This window comes from Callithrix jacchus, chromosome 8 (assembly GCF_049354715.1).
Source record: "Callithrix jacchus isolate 240 chromosome 8, calJac240_pri, whole genome shotgun sequence".
NCBI lineage: Eukaryota > Metazoa > Chordata > Mammalia > Primates > Cebidae > Callithrix > Callithrix jacchus.
The window spans coordinates 53,354,970-53,376,049 of NC_133509.1; the positions used below are offsets into that span (position 1 = coordinate 53,354,970).

Below are 21,080 nucleotides of genomic sequence, written 5' to 3' on the forward strand. Positions count from 1 at the left end.
GAAAAATCAGTGAATTAAATAATTATCCTTTTATTCTGATTTGAATTGTCAGTCTGCATGTTTGTGTAATTGAACTTGATGCTTTGAAGTGAACCATTGAAATATGAAAGTTAGATTTAGCTATTTCCTTGAATGAAATAGAATTTATTTTGAAATTCAGACACACTGTGAAACCCAACAATAGTTACACATATTAATGTTCATGAATAGACCACAGTCAGGGGAGTGCTTCCAGCTACACAAAGGAGGAGCTGGAGCTTATTATTTCTTGTCTATATAACTACATTACATACACAAGACTATTGGTACATAGGGGAAAGAGTGTACTGCAAGTCAGTAGACTTGCTCCTAACAAGCTTGGTGGCTCCCAAGGAGTCTTTGTTTGATCTCTCTGGCCTTTACTTTCTTCATCTATGTGAGAGAATAAAAGGATTGATCAAATAAAATCTTATGTTCTTCACAGATATAAAATTCAACGGCACTGACTTAACGCCTGCTGTGTGAATGCCCTTATGCCTGGTGCTGTGCCACACTCTGTTTCCTCCTGACTGATGAGAAGGGCATTGTTCTGGGTCAGAAGACATGGGCTCTCACCCTGCCTCTGTTCCTGCCTACCCAGGACATCTTACTTGACCTTATTTGCCCATTTGGGGCCTCATTTTCCTCTCTGTAAATGATGAAGTCTCCTTGTAGCCTTAAATTTCTGAGACTTTACAAAAAAATATTTCCTACCTAGAAAGCTAAAATGATACAACTACATAGGCAAGAAAGCACAAATACATGGACTGTGTATATGTAATATACATGCTATTTGTTTATGGAGCGTTTTTAGCTTTATAAATGACTTTCACACTTTTTCAGACACCTGTTATTTACAATATGCATATCCAACTGTATCTTTCAAGGTTTTTCTAAGAGCCAAATATTTGGAGAAATAAAAAGGGTACAAGTCATGTATTTTCCTGAAAAGACAAGTGACTAAAGTCAAATGGGATCATATTTCAATGCCTTCTGAAAGGCTTAAAATCAAGGTTTTAAAGAAATAATTCTGTTTTTGGAGACAGGTGAGAATGACGTTGCCAGAGGAAGGAATGGCTTGTGTGCTGGTTCAGAGGCAAAGGAGAGGAATACTGTGGGTAGACATCAGAGCAGTGTACAAGGACCACCAGATGCTTGCCAGGCACCCTCCTCATGCAGTGCCTTTCTTCTGAGGCCGAAAGGAAAACAGCCTAGGAGATTTAGGCACATCTCCAGGGAAAGTCGTTCTTTGGGGTAGAAAGAGCCCCAGGAACTCAGGGCCTTTTCCTGGCTCTACTATTGTGTGAACTGGAAGAGGTTACTTGTCTATCGAACTCTAATGGGTAGATAAGAATCTTATATATGTGCAGAGTTACAAGAACTTTGTAAAGTCCAAAGCCTTGATACTCAAAGTATGATCTGCTTCTTCAAAATGAGGAATCTCAGCCCCACCCCAGACCAGAATCTTAATCGGCATTCTGACCAGACACTGGTGATTTGCATGCACACTGAAGTGTGAGAAGCAGTGGTCTAAAGCATATGCAAATGTGAGTAGTAGCAGTATTAGGGAGCTCATTTTTTAGTTGTAAATAAGATAATAATACAAAGCAGTAAGTTATCAGTGGCAAGTAACTAATACAGAATGAAAAGTCTATATGAATGGGATTTGAATTGCGTGTTTAATAAAGAATACAAGATGTGTATGTCTAAGGAGAACGGTAGTCCTGTCGGGATGTAACAGGAGTAGTTCTGTGGCTACAGGAAGCTGTAGGAAAGGATGGAAGATCTGTGTGTGGAATGTATGGATGATGAAGCTGGAAAGGTAGATAAGGTGCAGATTATAGGGTCAAATACTGAGATGCAGCCTTTTTGCTCAACAAACTATTGTCTTCTCTGGCCCAACCACCCTTGAACTTCACCCTCTAGGGAATAAGGGGCCATTATAGGGTTTGAGCAAAGGAATACTGTAAGGGAGAGGGATATTTGAGCATAACTCTGCTTTTAGAGATCTTCTGTATTGTAATGAAAGTAATGTGCCATAGGCCTATTGTGTACAGAAATGTGATTTGACCTTCAGAATAACAAAGTATTATTAGGATGCTGTTTAATAATAGAATTGTCCTGTAATGTGTTAGCACATTATACTGTAGTATTATATCACACTTTAATAACACAGAGGCAAGATCATTAGCAAGCTCTTTCAGCTCTGCGATGGCTCATGAGCTACTGGAAGGGTAGTTGTAAGGAAGTCGACATGCCATTGTTTGATGACAGTAGCCCAGAGGCCTGGAATAACCACATGGCATCTCTCTTCTCTCTGACTCAAGTGGAAAGAGGTAGCAATTTTTGCCTTGAATTGTTAGGAAAAGTATCCGTTGAAAATAAAATATTTTATGTATTGTAGCGCTACCCCCCCCCCACTCCATAAAGCAAAATGCCCTATATGCTTGTGTTCTTCTGGCTGCCAGCATGTCAGCTTTGATTTCAGCCATTACCCCAGTGGGAGCTGTGCCTTGGGAAGTCTTTTGCCCTTTTGGGGAAGCAGTGGGGGCAGACATTATAGTTCATGTCTGTTTTTACCTCTGGGTTACTTATAAGTTGTCATCTTTATCCTCTTATGCATCATAGATTATATGCCTTTATCTGCTTCATTAGAATTTTGTAATTAATGTTCCCTCCCCTGGTCCCTGGCCTGGACCATCACAGCCTAGAGGTATATGAGAGCTCAGAAGCCTACAAGGCAAAGCCTTTGCCATTAGCCTTCTCTTTTTCTCTGTTTAAAGGAAAGGAAGATAAAATCCTAAACATCCTGCTAGACCTCAGAATGTGACATCTGGAAGAGGCTTTGGTGTGGTCTCCTGTGCTGCCTCTCTGCCAGGCACTCCCCTGAAAGACATCCTGCCTCCTGCTATACCTTTGGTGTCTGCAGGGGCAGCCTCCCAGGCTGTTCCTGCCCATTGACTCGTCTGATTTAACATATCCCTTATTTCTGTTGGCAGCTTTTGAATAGGCAGAAAATAAAAGCTATCTGCAGGAAGTGTCACTGCCATCTGCAGGCACACACGCTGGTACCCAGGGTCCCCTGTCATTCTCTCTCCAGATGGGTCCTATGCTTCAGAAAGTGGCTATGGTAGGGGAGTGTGGCCTATTGTTTCCTTTGTTTTCTACAAGGCTTATGACCATCTCCATGTCATCCCTTAACTCTGTCTTTGCAAGACTTATCAGGAAATGAGAGGGAATGGGTACAACGTGTGTGCTGCTGGGTTAAAACTCCCAGAAACACCTTGGGATTGGTCTGAGAGGTCGTCTGCCTTCCTCTCTTTAAGATGTCAGCTTTTCCCTTGCTGATAGCTATTCTCTTTTATGTCTTCCTTTAGTTTGAAATGGATTGAAAATTGATCTATCCTTTGGATTTTTGAGAGAGCTGGTTTGTTTGTAATCTCCTGGAATTATAAGATTACCTCCCTGCTCTTCCTCTTCCTAATCAGAAACCCAGTATGAAGCCCTATAATATCAAGCATATCAGAACTGGGAGTCCTCTGCAAAATGTAAATGCATATATTCTTGCATTTGTTTCCTGGGACAAGAACTTCTATATACATCTTGGCTAAAGACTGTGCCATTTGCAGATTTTCTTTTCAAACCTCTTCAAAGATGTCCGCATAATTACATCTATTAGGCTGCATGTAGGGAGGTCGTATTCTTTTTTCCCTTATTTTCATTTTCTTCTTCTCCAGTCTCATTTGAGGCTATGGGTTAATTAAGCTGTGGGCAAAATGGAAATCCTTCTTTATGACAGTCAGTGCTCATAGTAATGCCACATGATCTTGTCCAGTGGGTCCTTTTATCCCAATGAATTCTAGAGAACCATGTGGTGAGCTGTGTACAGGTAGCTCTATTCATCTAAGGGGCCTGAATCATGTTGTGGACATGGGTCTCCATCTGTCTAATCTAGAGACAAACTTGTGAACTACCTGACATTTTGGAAAATCATTTGAAAAGCAATTTAACTGTTAACAAAACTAGTTAGCTTAGGCAACAACTAGAAACCAGACATCCTGGCCTCAGTCCCCATTGCTTGCTGTGGACTCCTGCTCAGGCAGCTTTATTCATATACTGGCTCTGCTGGTTACCAGGTAGCAGATGTTGAGCAAGTCCACTTTTAGGTCTCAGTTTCCTCATCTGCAAAATTGGCATAATAATGAGATAGATCTGTAGAGCACTAAGCCTGACATTTACAAAATATTTGGTTAATATTAGCTATTATGGTTTATCCTGTCATGGTTCTTTCCCCCATCTATTTATCATGAAGAGTTATAAAGTTACAAGATTCTTAAATGCCTCACATAAAGAAGTTTTAGAAATGGAGCTATTAGCTAGATCCTCTTAGCCAGGTGGAGGGAGCTGATTAAATGTATCTAGTTATCATATCATTTCCCCCAGGAGAAAGCACTGGTGCTTTATGAGAATTAATTAATCTTTCCTCTCTGTCCTTTTGGATTTTCTCTTTTCTGGCTCAAGCCTTAGATTTAGCTTTTCTACTGCTGTTTTACAAAGCTGCCCCAGCTGTACCCACTTAGTCCTTTGGAGGTCCTCAATACTCTGTACCTCACATTGCTCCTGCATCCATGACATCTTTGGCCCGTCTTTTCCCATGAAGTACAACTCTCCCTGTAGAGAGGGCTTCTGCCCCACAGGAACAACACTTCACTCTCTAATGAATGCAGTCCTCTGGCCCGGGTCATAAGTACTGTTTAAATCTGGGGCATCCATCCCCTGAACACTCACTCCCTCTCTTGCACAATGACTGCCAGCTGGCCTATGACTCAAGGATAAAGAACCTCATCTCATTTTGTCACTTGCCCTTCCTGTGACCTTGGCCAAGTTCATTAACTCCTCCTGTCTTTAGTTTTAGTCTCGTTAAAGGGTTGTCCTCTCTACTCATGCTTGGGAATGAGGAGGAGCTCAACATCCTTAGAAAAAGAGAAGTCTTATGCAGTTGATTACCTTTTCCCCCTTACATTGTCAGTGGGTCTGTGACTAGGACATTGTTTTTATGTCCTGAGGTCAAATCCTCATTGTTGCTGCTTTCCACTGAGGCTTTTATCCCTAGTGCTCACTTATTGCACCATCCAAGTTCATAGAGAATAGAGAGATTTTCTTAGGCTGTCCTATTCTGTGCTTACAACAAGGCTGGACTGTTTCATGATGTTCATGTTTATGGCTCCAAGATAAACCTATACTGGTGATTTTCTTTGTTTAGTTACCTCCCTTAGAATGACCAAAATACTGTCTTGGAAATAAGCATGATTTACAGCAAAAACAGTCACTCCTTTATATTCCATTTTTTGTCCCCATTTCTGTAAGCTCTTTGGAATTGGGATAGTTTCTTCTTCCTTCACATCTTGCTATAGCACATAGCAAAACCATCTTTCCCAATGGGGAGCCTAGAAATTTTACTACTAAGCAATTCTTATTTCACACTGTAGTCAGATTTCCAAAGGTTCCTTATTTATAAACATCTGTCTATAGAAAGGAGATGGTTTCATCCATTGCAGCCCCTATCACAAAAATGCCACAGGCATAGCAGTGCTCAGGATGTTACATGAACGGGTGCCTGTCCGATTGACCAATCCATTGACTGTCCTGAGATGCAGGGCTCCTAGTCTGTCCTCAGCTGGCAGCCCCGTGAGGAGGCTTCTTGTACAAGCATCACTGTCATTTTGCTAGGACTGCATTGGCATTCACTCTTATTTAGAAATGGTATTAAACACATATGTATCCTAAGTGAGTTTATAGTTTCTAAAAGCGACCACATAGCTTGCAAGAGATTTACTTTTCATTTATGTAATTTATTTACATAGAAACTTCATGGCTTAGATGATAGTATATAAGTCTCCCTGCTAGGAAGAGTGCATCTTGGCCTTGGTGTCTATGAAACAAAGTTCTTACTGTTAGATGTAAATGCTCCCAGAATTGGCCTTTAAATGTCCCTGAAATCCTAGGAGTGACACCACTTTCTTCTATAGGGAGCTCTTGCCCCTGCTTCATCCAGCAGCCTCAGAACTACTCCTACCCTTCCAAGCACTCTCTGCAGCCTTCAGCTGTTCTCCAGCAGCCAGCCTGCCTGTCACATCCTCCCAAATCCAATATAATTAGTGCTTTCCCTGTGTTGCTGATTTGTTGGTCCACAATTAGGACTTATAAATAGCCCACAAACAAGAAGACCAAACAATTTGAACTTCTGCTTTGGTCTGTTCTGAATGGTAGTTTTTAAATATGATCAGGGTACAGATGTGAGCTTGGAGAGATGATAGCTGTAGGAAGGAAGGAAAGAAGCTTTCTCTGGCTCCTGCTTAAAACTCTGCCTTCCTGAGTAGGCAAGGAGGAGGACAGTGGGCTGTGCAATTGGGTGTCCTTAAATTGTATTTTTGTTAGCAGGTACAATCAAAGTGCTAGCATTTAAAACTCCTTAGACTTCTACTCTCAAAATGTCAAGGACTTCTCAGGTCACTGGGGAAGATGCTAGGGTCCAGAAAAGTTGGGCAACTTGCACTAACTCATGTTTTTATTTTAAATAAATTTTATTTTGTATATTTAAGGTAGACAACGTGATGTTGTGAGATACATAGAGATAGTAAAAAGGCTCCTACAGTGAAGCAAAATAACATTCATCATCTCACATAGTTAACCATCTTTTTATTTTTGTGGGAAAAAAATCTCACCAAGTCATCCTTTGGGCTCACTGCATTGCTTTGGGTAGTATTTAAATTTTTCCAGGGCCTAAGATCAATTTTAACTAAGGGACAGATAAAGAATTTCACTTTTCTCTTGTTGACTTTACCTTTTCAGTTGACATTTATTGATATCTTAAGAATATTCTTAACTGGATGATTGTTCTTCCCAAATCATTTGAACCAAGCTCACTTTTCTTTCCTACGTACCATGAGCAAATGGTGGTCTCCATGTGACCTCCTGTTGTTGATTTCATGTGCCAGAAAGAAAAAAATAAAGAGGGATGTGTCCCATCTTTCCTACGGGGCGTCAAAGCCCTTAAGGAAGCAAAGATTCAGCTTCCTCACAGTTTCCTGGGATGGTGCCCTTGGGCTGAAGCGGGACTCTCTAACTGTTCTGCAGGCTTTGTGCCCATCTGCTGTCTGGGGCTATCTCAGATCGGCCGGATGAATCTCGGGACAGATGCCAGCACTTTCAAGTTTTATACCATGTGTGGTCTCCAGGAGGGCTTTGAGCCTTTTGCCGTCAACATGAACAGAGATGTTGCCATGTGGTTCAGCAAGCGCCTCCCAACATTTGTCAACGTGCCAAAGGATCATCCGCACATAGAGGTAACGTTACACAACATGCGTAGCCCTGGTAGGTCAGGTGGGCCAAGGCCCTAAGCTCCCCCTAAGTCTCCTGTCAACAGGCAGCTGCTTACCTAAGTCATGCCCTGGCCGCTTACCAGCCACCTCCCCGCTGTCCCTCAGAGCTACAGTTGCAACCATCTTAATTGGGGCAGCTTAGTGGCATCTTACAAGAGGCAGCAACCTTGTTACATAAAACCTTGCAGATCGATTCTCAAGATTTTGGGCCACTGCATTTCTGCATTTGCTCTGGATGTTCCCATACTGTATTGTCATAGTAATATAGTATCAGGAGACCTTAAACTTTTTTTAAGTTCAGTCTCGGTGTGGTGGCTCACACCTGTAATCCTAGCTACTTGGGAGGCTAAGAGGGGAGAATCCCTTGAGCCTGGGATTTCGAGGCTACAGTAAGCTATGATCACATCACTGCACCATAGTGTAGGTGACACAGTGAGACCCTGTCTCTTAAAACAATTTTTTTATTTAAAAAAATTTAATGCTGGGGTCAGTGGCTCATGATTGTAATCCTAGCACTTTGGGAGGCCGAGGTGGGTGGATTATGAGGTCAGGAGATCGAGACCATCCTGGCTAACATGGTGAAACTTCATCTCTACTAAAAAAAAAAAAAAAAAAAAAAATTAGCTGGGCATGGTGGTGCATGCCTATAATCCCAGCTACTTGGGAGGCTGAGAATTGTTTGAACCATGTAGGTAGTCAGAGATTGCAGAGAGCCAAGATCGCGCCACTGCACTCCAGCCTTGTGACAAAGGGAGACTCTGTCTCAAAAAAAAAATTTACAAGTTCAATACCTATATTCAAGATTATATGTACTGAACATGTATGTTCTTACCACTCATGACTTGATGTCTTGTAGAACCTATTTAATTTTTTGATGGTGTTTCCTAGATTTTAAACTGATGTGTGATCATTGATTAATCTGTCTCCACCTTCTAGGGGGAGCAGAGAGGAGCCAAAGATTGTAAGGCACCTAACCTGGGTTCTGGCCCTACACTGACTTAGGCTTGCCTCTGTTTCAGTACACAGACCATGGTTTTTCCATGGTGGGGAGGGGGAAGAGTGTTGATTAAAAAAAAAAAAAAAACACCAGAGAGATCAGCCGCACTGTAGCTTTAGTCGAGGTAGATTCACTGGCTTGCTTCAACCTCATTGTAAGTTCCTTAACTCATCCTCCCATCTGAATTCAACAAGTATCATCCTTAAAGTCCACTTTCTTACTCAGTTAAGTAGTAGAGACTTATTTTTCTGATTCCTCCCTAACTATTACTTTAGAAAAGTGATCTTAAACTTTTGGAAGTCACAAATCCCTTTGACAATCTGATAGAATCTGGAGGCCCTGTACTTAGAAAAATATACAAGTCACACACAAATATTAATGTATTCTCATAGGCCCCAGGACAAGAATAGCTCTCTAGAGAGCAAAGAAGAGGCTCAGATTATAGGAAAATGATTATTGTAAGCCTCAGTTCACTTTCCCTGTATCCCCCATCCCCCGCCCCACATGCACATTGCAAAAATCCGTTTCTGACTTTTCCTCCCCCAACTCTGCCCCCTGCAGTGCTTGTGCCTAGAAACTGCAGATTTCCCTAGGATTGAGAGGAGGCTCCTGGAACCTCAGCCTTCAGGCTGTGACTGGCAGAGATGAGAGCTGGGCTGGGTGGGGAGGGTACCCTCCTCAAGAGCTGGACATCCTTCCTGAGATTTGGGATTTCTTTTTCCCCCTTCCCTTAGATGTTCTCATATCCACTGACAAGCACAGTCCTTGGAAAGATTCTCTTCTTTAACCACCTGCCCCCGACCTAAAAGGTTAGCCTCTGTGAACACTGTGCTGCATCTCCCAGATGCCACTCACCTTTGACATTTATTCTCCACTCGGCCTTACAGAGAACCCAGTGGGCATGTTTTTCAATCTCTAATTTCCCTAGCCAGGAGCAGATCTGTTACTTTCTACAGGACAAGGCCCAAAGTAATGATGAAAATCATAGTTTGGTTATCACTGGACACAACTTACTTCCATAGTTCACAGAATGCCTTGTCATATGCATGTCGATGAGGGAAGAAGGGACTGGGTCAAGGTCAGGCCCTTTGGTGTGTCAGAGTAAGGATTCATGTTTCCAGGTCATGAGGATTGATGGTACCATGGACAGCCCTCCATGTCTCAAGGTGACCCATAAGACGTTTGGCACACAGAATAGCAATGCCGACATGATCTATTGCCGCTTGAGCATGCCCGTCGAGTGCCACTCTTCCTTCAGCCACAGCCTCTGTCTGGACAGTGAAGCTTTCCAGAAAAGGTGAGGGTGAGGCCTCCGGTTCTCAGAGGCACTCATTGTATTTGTTGTAAAGTAGGCTTTCTGCTTTTTACTCTAACTCAGCGCAGGAACTCCACAGATAGGATTCTCTCTGCTTTCAGTCAGGTAGAAAAAAATAAAAATGAGAATATGTGTGCACACATGTGCATACAAGTACATGTGTGTGTGTAGTATATAATTAACGTACCAATCATGTTACACAGACACATCTGGTAGAAAAGTTTCTGCTCTTCTTGAACTGAGTCCCTACCTTCCTTGCTGCCCATAATTCCTGTGTTTTGTGAGTGCATAAGGGGGTACAATTATTTTTGCTTTTGTATGTCATTAGAATTTTCTGGAGGCAGATATTGCCTTCTTTGCATAAGTATGGGCGTTATCCAATCCTGCAGCTGTGTGATTCATGGGTAATGTGACTTCTTTCTTCCTGATAAGGAATACATTCCTTGCTGTCTTTCTTTCCCTGATGTCTATTTTTAATCATTGACGTATGTCTGCTCTCTGGAGCCATCTTGTTGGGGTTCCCTCTAGAGTTTTCGCTTTCTATCAAGCTTTTCAATAAGCACAGCTGCTTGAGAGACTAGGATAACTTATTCAGAGATATCCCTGCTTATCTTATTGCAATCTTCCATCCTCACTCTCAACTTACCATCTAACTTACCATCTGGGCTAAGGGATAAAAGTTGGGAGTCACATCCCTGCCTTATGTTAACAGCTTACAAATGAACAAGCCCCAATACTGGTTGCAATCACTTGTATTCAGGAAGTAGCCAGTTTGCTAAACTTGCCTTGATCATTAAAGGTAGATCAACTAACTGCCTGTTGGAACTGTGGGATTCTTTATACAGCTGAATAACTAAAACATGGATTATCTTCCCCCCAGGAAACAGATGCAAGAAATACTCTCTCATACAACAACAGTAAGTAAACATGCTCAATTATAGTTTTAATTATTTGATTCTTTGTTGTGCCTGGTAATATGCCCCTTACAGCAACAATCTGTCTAGAGATCCTCTTTAATTACCAATTACTCCATCTTTTAATATCCATCTTGATGCTTTCAGAACACATCTATGGCATTTCTCAAATGGGGGAAGGAAATACAGTTACTCAGTGTAAAGCAAAAGCTCTACCTGGTGTTCCTAATTGGGCATCATTGTGCACTTGTTGCCCATTTGCCATCAGGGACCCAACACTGCCTTTCTGTTTGAAATGAGCATCGGTTGGAGGGTGCTAAATTAAATCTTTGTTTGCTTTCTTTGTGTAAACTTTTGTGAGTCAGCTCCCCCATGTCTCTGTGCAGTGTTAGGAGTGATGTTAAAAGCAGTCAAATGAGAAGACGAGCAAGAAGCCAGCCCAGAAGATAGAAGCTACTTTTGGTCCCTAGACGGTAGTCAGAAAGCAACTCCTGATTTCTTTCTTTCTCTCATTCTTCTCTACCATCTGACCAAAAAAAAAGTATGGAAGAAACATGTGTCAACCATTCCATAAAGTTATCCAACAATCCTGAATTCATAGGTTAACCCTCACCAGGAATAAGATTCTTGCTGCAGTGAATCACACACCTAGTATGTGTGGGACACTGTGCTCGGCACGTTATTGCCCTCCCATTCAATCTCCATTTAATTCATTTAAAATTGATTTAATCAACAAGCCCTGAAATGGATAATATTGTGCACAGAGAGGACAAATGATTTGTCCAAAGTCACATGATGAGTACGTGGCAGTGCCAATATTCAAGCTCAGGTGTGTCTAGCTGACCCTTTTTTCTTCTGGTTAAGAAAATTTGACAGACTACAAATAAGAGCCACTTCATTAAGAATGAACCTGCTAAGTTTCATAGAGAAAGTGATGAGGTAGTCACCTGCCTCAGTGCTGTAGCAATTGTTGTAATATAGTGATAACCCCATGAATTGTATGACCCCTGCCAAAAACTGCTGTACTTCTCGATACTGCCTTTAGTTGAGTGTGACAGCTACACAAAGCACATTTGGCCACGACATAAACTCTTTCTTAAGCAACCCCTTTCAAGACTTTCTAGAAAAAAGCTGGACCTCCCTGTAGAAGGAGAAAGTGTAACCAGGAATGCTCTGACCCTTGACCACTCTATCTAAGGGCAGGGACCATGCGCGCTCTTTCCTCCAGCCCAGATCTGCCCTAGTGCCAGGAGAGGGTTATTGCTCTGTGATGCCCATTCTAAGCAGCTGTCACTGCTTCCATCCACAGCATCTCCTTATTTCACCACCAGCATCTTCTGGGCAAAGGGTGGTAGATTAGCTTAAGCATTTGCTTTGCCAAATGCTGCAGCAAAACAGAAAGGGAAAAATTAGAAAGCCAGAATCCCTATCCAGCCTTCCTTCCAGATCTAGCATGTAGTCTACCTCTACAAGTGTGTACTTTTGCAGAAAAAAAAGGGCCAAGTGAGCTGCTGTGTTATTTCTGCCTCTTGGGCCCCCTTCCTCAACTGGATGGGAGGCGTTAACTCCCCTCTGCGGTCTCTCCACAGCAGTGCTACTATGCCATCCGCATCTTTGCTGGACAGGATCCATCCTGTGTCTGGGTCGGATGGGTGACTCCAGACTATCACTTGTACAGTGAAAAGTTTGACCTGAATAAAAACTGCACAGTGACTGTCACCCTAGGGGATGAAAGAGGCCGGGTCCATGAAAGGTAAGGGGGCTCCCAAGTGGTAGGGTTAGCCATTGGGCTCCTCAGTCCCTCCCCCATGTCTTTTTCTTCCACCCCACACCCAAAGAAGGAAACATCTCAGCCTCTCTTAAAAGGAGAAGATGAAGCACAGGCTTAAAATTTTTAAAAAAGTACTATGACAGTGAGAAAAAGTGCTAGTGAAAATAGAGAAGCATTTCATCATGTATATAAATCGTGACTTAGGAATGGAAAATAGAGACAGACATTGAGGTATGTCGTCTCTCTCAGTTTTTTTCCAGGATTTCTGGGCAAGTTCCAATTTCCACAACATCAGAACAAGACAGGGAAAATCTCTGGATGCTTGAAAGAAGTTGGTTCAGGAGAAATAAAAAGACATACCGCATCACACACTAACTGATAAACTCAGAGCTCCTCATCCCAAGAGTTTAAAATGGTTGAAAGCATAAGGAATAAAAGAGTCATTGAAACTTTGTGAATAATAACCACTAAATAGAAATTAGGAATCTTAGGAATTCTTAGGGAAAGCGCATTCTAGGCACACTCATACCCTTCCACGGGTCTGCTGGCACTGCAGCCAGGGAAAAGATTGTTGGCCAGATGTGTTCCAGAGGTGACGCAGGAGAACGTGGCTTGTGGTTTTCATCTGTTTTCCATCTGTTTCCTGAGTACATGAGCAGGAGCATCTTTTTTCTTTATGGCCATATGTAGAGATGTCATAAGTTGTTTTTCACACTGGCCTTTACTCCCTACAAAGACAGGAATGTCTTGCAATCAGTGCCCTTTAGAAAATAGTGGCTCACCAAAGACTAGTGGCCAGAGTTGAGTCATAGTCACTGTGTCATGAGGGACCAGCAGCTGGTTAAGAGTGCCAGCTTTAGAATAAACTGCCTGGGTTTTAGGGGTATGACATGGGACCAATCACTTAACCTCCCTGGGTCTCAATTTCCTCATCTATAAGATGAGGATAATAGTTCCTATCACATAGAGTATCATGAGGATTAAGTAAATTAATTCACAGAAAAAGTCTTAGGACAGTACCTCAACTCAGGCACTCTATTAATGTCAACTTCAGTCATCCCTTGGTATATTAGCTGAATTTGCCCCAGGATCTTCCACTTACACCAAAATCCACTCATACTCAAGTCCCGCAGTCAGCACTGAACCCTTGTATAGGAAAAGTCAGCCTTCCCTATACGTGAGTTTTGCACTCTGTGAACACTGTATTTTTAATCCATGAGTTGTTGAAAAAAATTCATGCCTAAGTGGACCCACGTGTAAGTGGATCCATGCAATTCAAACCCATGTTTTTCAAGGGTCAACTGCGTCATTATTACTTCCCTTATTGAATGTCCATGATTAATGAGAGCAAAAGTAAATGCTATAAGCAACATCTAGTTTAGATTGGAAAGTGAAGTATTCTAAAGTAATTGACCAATTCAGGCTTTGTTCTTCAGCGAAAAGAGAAGGCAGAAGTGTCTAACTCATTTGAGTTTATTATTCCAGTTTGCTGGCTCTGCCATACCAGATACATTACTTGATTTATCTGAGCCTGAATAACCATATTTACTGTGAAAATTAACTGACATTTTAGCACCTAAGATAAGACATATTATATGATACACAATCAATAATCCTTTCTTCTTTGTCCTATGTAATAAGAAATAAATAAAAAATCAATTTACAGATGTTGTAGGACATTTTGAATTTGAATCTTTAATATATAAGCAAAGCTAGTCACTTCACATTCCCACAGCATCAATACATTATTAATAGAATTCTGTATTAGTCATCAGTATGGTTAGTACCTTAATCATTAAAAAGTAGTACTAACATGGCTGCAGTTATGGAACTCTAATAATGCTATAACTCTTTGAAAGAGGCTATTTGCACTGGCCCCTGCCTGAGGGCATTCACAGGGAGTAAGCAGACCCATCATTGCCCCAAAGGAGAGGACAGGAGATTAATGCATGCTTCAAAGGGGGAAAGTGATAGACTTCTAGAGGCAGAAGGAACCTTGAAGAATCCTAACTTAACCCTTGGTTTTGCAAATGAGAATATCATCCTGAGAGGTAAAGCAACTCTCAGAGTTTACAGGATCTGTTCCAGGATCTACCCACCCCAACAGTGCCAAATGTACGCTCCCTGCCCTTGTGTGGACTTGCCCTCCATGCTGAGGACAACGACAGGAAGCCAAACTGAGTCACATCAGACTGACCCTAAGGCATTTAAAGGGCTGCTCTTGCATCAGATATAGCATCACTCATTGATATAACTTGAGAAAAGTCATATCATGTCACTTTGAGGGACCTGGTCCCTGAGATGACATACACCAGTGTGGGCTTAGAAGGAGAAAGAATCAGCTGCCTCTTGCCCATGGTGGGGGGCTCTGAGAATCACCTCTGCCACTAAACATCTCCACAGCTCCCCTGGGATGTGAAATCCTACAATTACAGAAACAGGCTTTGTAGCCTTAAGGACTTTTTGGTTATTATAGTTTGCTTTTAAGTGTAAATGCCTATAATGGAGTTTTACATTCTGGGAGTTGGTAGATAGAAAACTAAGCAAGGCACCTAAGTTGATTATTAGCCAGTAATGCAGGAGGCAGAACTCCAAGGCACTGGGAAGGACAGGGGCGTATAAGTCAAGGAGATGGCAAGGTGTCAGAAACTACTTTGTAGGGAGCCCAGGCCAGCTATCCTAAGGAATGTGGGCCCAAGTTTTCAAGTGTTTTACAGCCTTTTGCCCTGTTTACCAGACTGGGACTCTGAACTCAGACTTTCATTTCTGCCTCTTATTCTAAATCTCCATATAAGTTTGCCAGAGGTGGCCATTCACCCTGTGCCTCAATTTCCCATCTCTGAGTAAGACACTTGTATGCCCATGATCTGTTTTACAAAGGTGTCTTGACATTGAGTTGGGGAACGGTTCTCTGAACATTGTGCTCTCTGGAAGGAGGTAGCCTGAATAGATTGCCACATCCCTTCACTGAGTGGCTCATGCCTAAGTAAATTGGGCTGAAGCTAAATGAACTCATTTAAGAAAAAAATATTATTTGGGGCTGAACAGAAAGCTTCCTAGGAAAGTGTCTGGGGCATTTCATTCCTGAGTCTTGATTACAAACTACCCCAGTCCAAATTCTGTTGCCTTTTCCTTTCTTGGCTCCTAGTGTGAAACGCAGCAACTGCTACATGGTCTGGGGTGGGGATATTGTGGCCAGTTCCCAGAGATCAAATCGGAGCAACGTGGACCTGGAGATCGGCTGTCTCGTGGATCTGGCAATGGGCATGTTGTCCTTCTCAGCCAATGGAAAAGAACTGGGTACCTGCTACCAGGTAAGGGTGGCTTCTGGATCTGAAACAGTGGTATCCCAGGCCTGGTGTTTATGACTATGTTCCTTGTTTTCTGTACTCAGCATCCTGCCTCAGTATGTCTAGCTGATAAGCCCACGTGGGCCATGGGCCACTTAGGACAGCAAATAAACAAGAACAAAGCCACTTCCTTGTGTGCAATGAAAAAAGGGCTGGACAATCATAGTTACTGGTTGATCCAGTATACCAGTTATCTTTCTAAAGGATGAAGAGGCTTTTCCTTCGTGTTGGACTGTAAAATGTTATTCATTTATTTCATAAATATTTCTTGTGCAGCCTTATCTATTACCCACACTATATAAAAGATGTAAAAGGTGAACAGAAATATTTGTCACACTAAGAAACTTCTGTACTCAAAATAGAAACCTATAAAAATGAATTAATTTGCCAGGAAGTATTCCTTTTACAAAGAGGTTATCCCCATTCCTTATGACCACCTTATAGGATGCTTTAAAAATACATTTATGTAAATAATGTGTTTCCTCATTTCCGGGACTGTTAACTTCCATACTGCTGCTCAGGAAAACCATTCATTACACACACATGTAGGCTTACCTGTCATTAACCGCAGGCAGCCTTATCTCCTCATCCTTGATGGCTGGGTGAGCCTGGGAAACTGCCACCTATCACATCCTCCTCTTGAAGTTTTGTAATTAAGGTCAGTGCACTGAAACCTTTGAAAAATTCTTCAGAAAGAAACCTGTCTAACCAAGCAATTCTCAAATTATTTGACAAAGAAAAGCACTTTTTAACTTTAAGAATCAGTAATACTCTATGAACCTAGAGTTCTACAGAGCATACTATGGGAGATGGGAGTTAAGGAATTAATGTCTATATTAAACATTCTCCACCCTCCAGGGTAGAATGGAGAGTCACAAGTACGTGTAGACAGAGAATGCTATACAAGTTCAAAAAGGAAGAGCTCACTCCATCACAAGCAGTCAGGAAAATGTTCATTAAGGAGGAATCTTGATTTTTTTAAGGAAAAAGAGTTTTAACAGTCCAGGCATGGAGGCTCCCACCTGTATGTAGTTCCAGCACCTTGTGGAGCCCAAGGCAGACACATCACTTGAGCTCAGGAGTTTGAGACCAGCTTGGGCAACATAGTGGACCCTCAGCTTTACAAAAAATACAAGTATTAGCTGGGTATGGTGACACACACCTATAGTCTCAGCTACTCAGGAGGCTAAGAGAATCACTTAAGTCTGGGGAGGTCGCGGCTGCAGTGAGCTATGATTGTTCCACTGAACTCCAGCCTGGGTGACTGAGTGAGACCCTGTCTTTAAAAAAAAAAAAAAAAAAAAAAAAAAAAAGAATGAATGAATTTCATGAGTAGAAAGAGAAGAATAATGTTGGATACATAGCTCAAGAAGCATTATGGAGATAGGGAAGCATAAAGTGTGCTTGAGGATCAGTGGACAGCATTGTATGGGGCTCTTACAGTTATTGGTAGGAAATTTATTTGGAAAGCTAGGGAGGTATAGGTAGAAATGGGGAGCCATTGAAGGTTTCTGAGCAGGAAAGTGGCATGCAGTATTTAAGGAATCCAGTAGTTTTTCAGCATCACCAGTTTGCCTAACTACAGCAAATTAAAAATATCCTGCTATCACATACATGGATAAAACCCCTGATTCTTAAATCAGCCTCAGGTTACAGCCTCCAGGCTGAAAAGCCTCTTGGCAGCCAGTTCTCTGGCCTGTGGTTGGAGAGATGTAAGATAGAGAGCAGACGGAGTAGCCATCTCCCATCTGAGACGTTCATTGACTAAGAACAGATGGACCAACTCTTCCTGGGGGGAGGGAACAGCCTGCTGGTATAGGGGCAGCCACCTTGTCTCTCCAGCACCGCCTGCAGTGCATGACACCCTCTGCACCTCCTCCTCTTCCTGGGAGAAAGTGGAATCATCGCCACTTGGCGCACTTACTTCAGCAGCTGGGGCCCAACCAGCCATTTCCAGAAAGATGTACCCGCAAAGCCAGGCTTTGAAGCAGAAAGTAAAGTATTATTCTTCTAGTACTTTTTCATGATTCTGTCTCCTCTGCCCCCAAAATCCCCTGAGAAATATTTTATATACATCACTGCTGTCCTTCAGAATCCATTAGCTTTTGCCCATTAACTTTAGAAATGAGTTTAACTGAAGGGTCCTCCCTGAGCTGCAGAGAACGCTAAAGCACCTCATAACTTTTAAGACTAGCTGATCTTTGGAAGTTCAAAAAAAAAAATTTTTTTTAATGGCATTTGCAACTGCAATGACTTCCTTCCTCAGGGAAGAGCCCATGATGTTGAAGAGGACACTGTGGCAGCTTTAGCCCACTTTTCACCATCCTTCCTGGGCGACAGTTGTCGCCGGTCAGTTGTCTTCTTTCAGCTGGGTGCTGATACTTACCTTCTGGAGAGCCTTCCTCCGCCCCTTGCATAGAAATCCTGACGACCCTGCTCTGCGGTCCTAGTCCTGACTCTTGTCCTAAAGAATGCTGCTGCAAGGGAAACAGTGTCAGGGCTCTGTCCAGGGACCTGGGAGGCTCACACCCAGCCAGCCCCCTTCTCATTCCAGGAGAAACAGTACCATGTCCTGCCGTGCTTCTGGTCCCTGACAGTGGGATCATTGTTATTCCACAGCTGTAGCCATTTTCACTTTTCAATTATCTCAAGAAGAACAGGCCAGCAATGTTTATACACTGGCTTTCAGATTCAGAAAGGACTAGAAACCAAAATAATGAGAGAAGGAGTCTCTCAAACAATGTTTCTAGACCTCCCCATTAAATAGCGATAAGCAATTTGAACACATTTTTCTGTCCCACTTAATACAATCAGTGGAGAAATGAAAAATAAAATCTACGTTCAAGAGATACTCCTCAGTGATTGCCACTCTAGGCACACCAGTCTGAGACAGAGGCTGCTGTGAGATTTGGATTTACAAGAAGGGTTAGCTTTCAATTCAGGCCAGTTCCTATGCCATGACCTTCACACATGATTAGAAAAAGAATATCCATTATTGGAAGGACAAAACAGATCAGCCAGTGATGAAAGGTACCTCAAATACAAAAGGGAAAATGTCAGTGGCACACCACGGCAGTGCTAAATCTGGGCTGACTGCTCAATCCATGGGCATGTAAGTTGCTCATTTTGAAGGTAAGCTCCCAGAGGGCAGAGGCCCTCTCCTGTGCTCACTATCACTTCCCCATGCATAAAACAGTACCTGGCACCTAGTGAATGCTCACCGAGTGTGTGTTGCCAGACTGACCTATGGCTGGGAAATTCCCTTGTAGTTATTTTTATTGCTTCCTAACAAGTTACCACAAAATTCAGCAGCTTAAAACAACACACATTTATTATTTCAGAATTCTGCAGGCTTGACTAGGTACTCAGGTTCTCGCCAGGCCAACCACAAGGTGTCCATTCAGCTGAACCAGGCTCATGTGGAGGTTCTAAGATGAATCCACTTCTGAGCTCATTCAAGCTGTTGGCAGTTCTTTGAGATCATGGGTCTGAGGTCAGAGATTCTGAAGCCCCTCCTTCCTTGCTCGCTATCAGCCAGGGCCCCTCTCAGCTCCCAAAGGGTACCCACATTCCTTTACACGTGGCCCCCTCCATTTCAAAACCAACAAGGGCACATCCAGTTTTTCTCTGATTTTTCCTTCTTCCTCCAGCAGGAAAGCTCCTGCTTTTAGAAAACTCATGCAATTTGAAAAAGCCAACAAGGTCTCCCTATCTTAAGGCCAGCTGGTTGGAGCCTTAATTACATCTGCAGAATGCCTTTTGCCATGCAACATAGCCTGATCATAAGAGTCACACCAGGGGTCTGGAGGGCCTTCTAGAATCCTGCTTACCACACCACCAATTGCCCATTTTTATCCTCATATGCAACCTCATGAGCCCACATTGTGTTTTCTTCTTCTTTCAGTGATTGAAGAGAAATTTCCTCTGTTTATCATGTGGGAGTATACTCTGCATGGTGGAAAATAAACCTATCCCAGGAACATTCCTAAATGCCCTCAAAGTACCTACTTTCTGCAGGGAGGGTTGAGGAAAGCCCTGGAGTTTGGGCAGTTTATGAGGTTTTCAGGAACCAGTCATGAGGGACCTGAAAATTAAACTCCCTCTTCAAGCTATGGCTTCCCATGCTGGCATGATTTAGTTCAGCCAAGGAAGACTTCAACTGAATGCATTTCTCTCTCCCTGTTAGCACAGACGTGTGGGCTTCCTGCTGGTCCAAATGAAGTTTTCTCAGCCACAGGAGCTCTGCTTCCTTAAGTTTGCAGTAATTTGAGGGCTACAGGTTGTTCTAGAGTTCACATATTAGGTATTTAAGAAATCTGGGAGCCAGCCCAGGGACGACTCCTACCTTATAGCTAAAGTCAGAGCAATATCAAATCAGGATTTCGTAATCATCTCTCTCATTACCATAAACTCAGGGTCTGGCACAAAGCAAGTATGTAATAGATACTAAATATCAGAGCTTATTTCAGGCATAGCCAGGCAGTACTAGAGTCTGCTCCAACATTATGGTTTTACAGGCACTTGCCTCTTCATATCATCCGTGGGTACTTGAAACCTCCAGTATAAACCAAATATTTTTACCTGAAATGTCAGCCCACTTGTGTGTTCTAGAAGGACCATGTACTGGGTGAAAGTCTGGGGTTTAACCAGCGTAGCCTGTTTCATCATGAGCAAATGATAGCACTAAATCATGGAATCTTGTAAGTCACAGACACAGAAAAGTGTGTTTTTGTAAATCTTATGTCTAAATGCATTGAGGTGATTCACTATTTAAAGAAAACCTATGAAAGTTGCTCTGATAAAAAGAAAACTCACTGTACTCATTTTCCGTTGCCACATTAAAAATGACTACAAATTTAGCAGCTTAAAATAACATGTATTTATTATCCCATGATTTTCTGTGGATCAGGAGTCTGGCCACAGTGTAGCTGGGTCCTCAGCTCTCACAGGTCTCTCACAAGGATAGAGTTAAGGTGTCAGCCAGGCTGCATTCTTTTCAAGAGCTCAATATCCTCTTCCATGCTTATGTGCTTGTTGGCAGAATTCAGTTGCTAGGATTTGTAGAACTGAGGTCCTGTTGTTGTCCTGGCTGCAGCCAGGGGCCACTCTACCCACCTTTCACCCCAAAGAATTCCTTGTTTTGTGGCCCTCTCATAAGCCCTCTAACAACAGCTACTTACATCTCCAAGGTCCACTGGAGAAGCTTACTCTCCAGTCCACCAAGATGAAGTTTTACATAAATAATCTAATCTAGGAAGTGGCAGGTCCTTCACCTTTGCCGTTCTATTTGCTGAAAACAAGACACATGTTTTAGGGGAATGGTGACTCACTGG

General features: G+C 42.5%; 1 protein-coding gene across 16 annotated transcripts in view; it reads left to right on the plus strand.

Annotated features, from left to right (window-relative positions):
- RYR3 (ryanodine receptor 3) overlaps positions 1-21,080 on the plus strand; it is a 572,638-nt gene that overhangs the window by 347,969 nt on the left and 203,589 nt on the right. For 13 of the 16 annotated variants that reach the window (XR_013521058.1, XM_054240576.2, XM_054240580.2 and 10 more), the window contains 5 exons: positions 7,156-7,364; positions 9,519-9,694; positions 10,593-10,629; positions 12,216-12,379; positions 15,546-15,711. Coding sequence is in view for 15 of the 16 variants with exons in the window: in XM_054240576.2 (XP_054096551.1) it covers positions 7,156-7,364; positions 9,519-9,694; positions 10,593-10,629; positions 12,216-12,379; positions 15,546-15,711 (752 nt within the window). In the remaining variant the exon portion in view is untranslated. The remainder of the gene's footprint in view (positions 1-7,155; positions 7,365-9,518; positions 9,695-10,592; positions 10,630-12,215; positions 12,380-15,545; positions 15,712-21,080) is intronic. The other 3 variants (XM_054240578.2, XM_078334416.1, XM_078334417.1) reach the window with 1 other exon arrangement.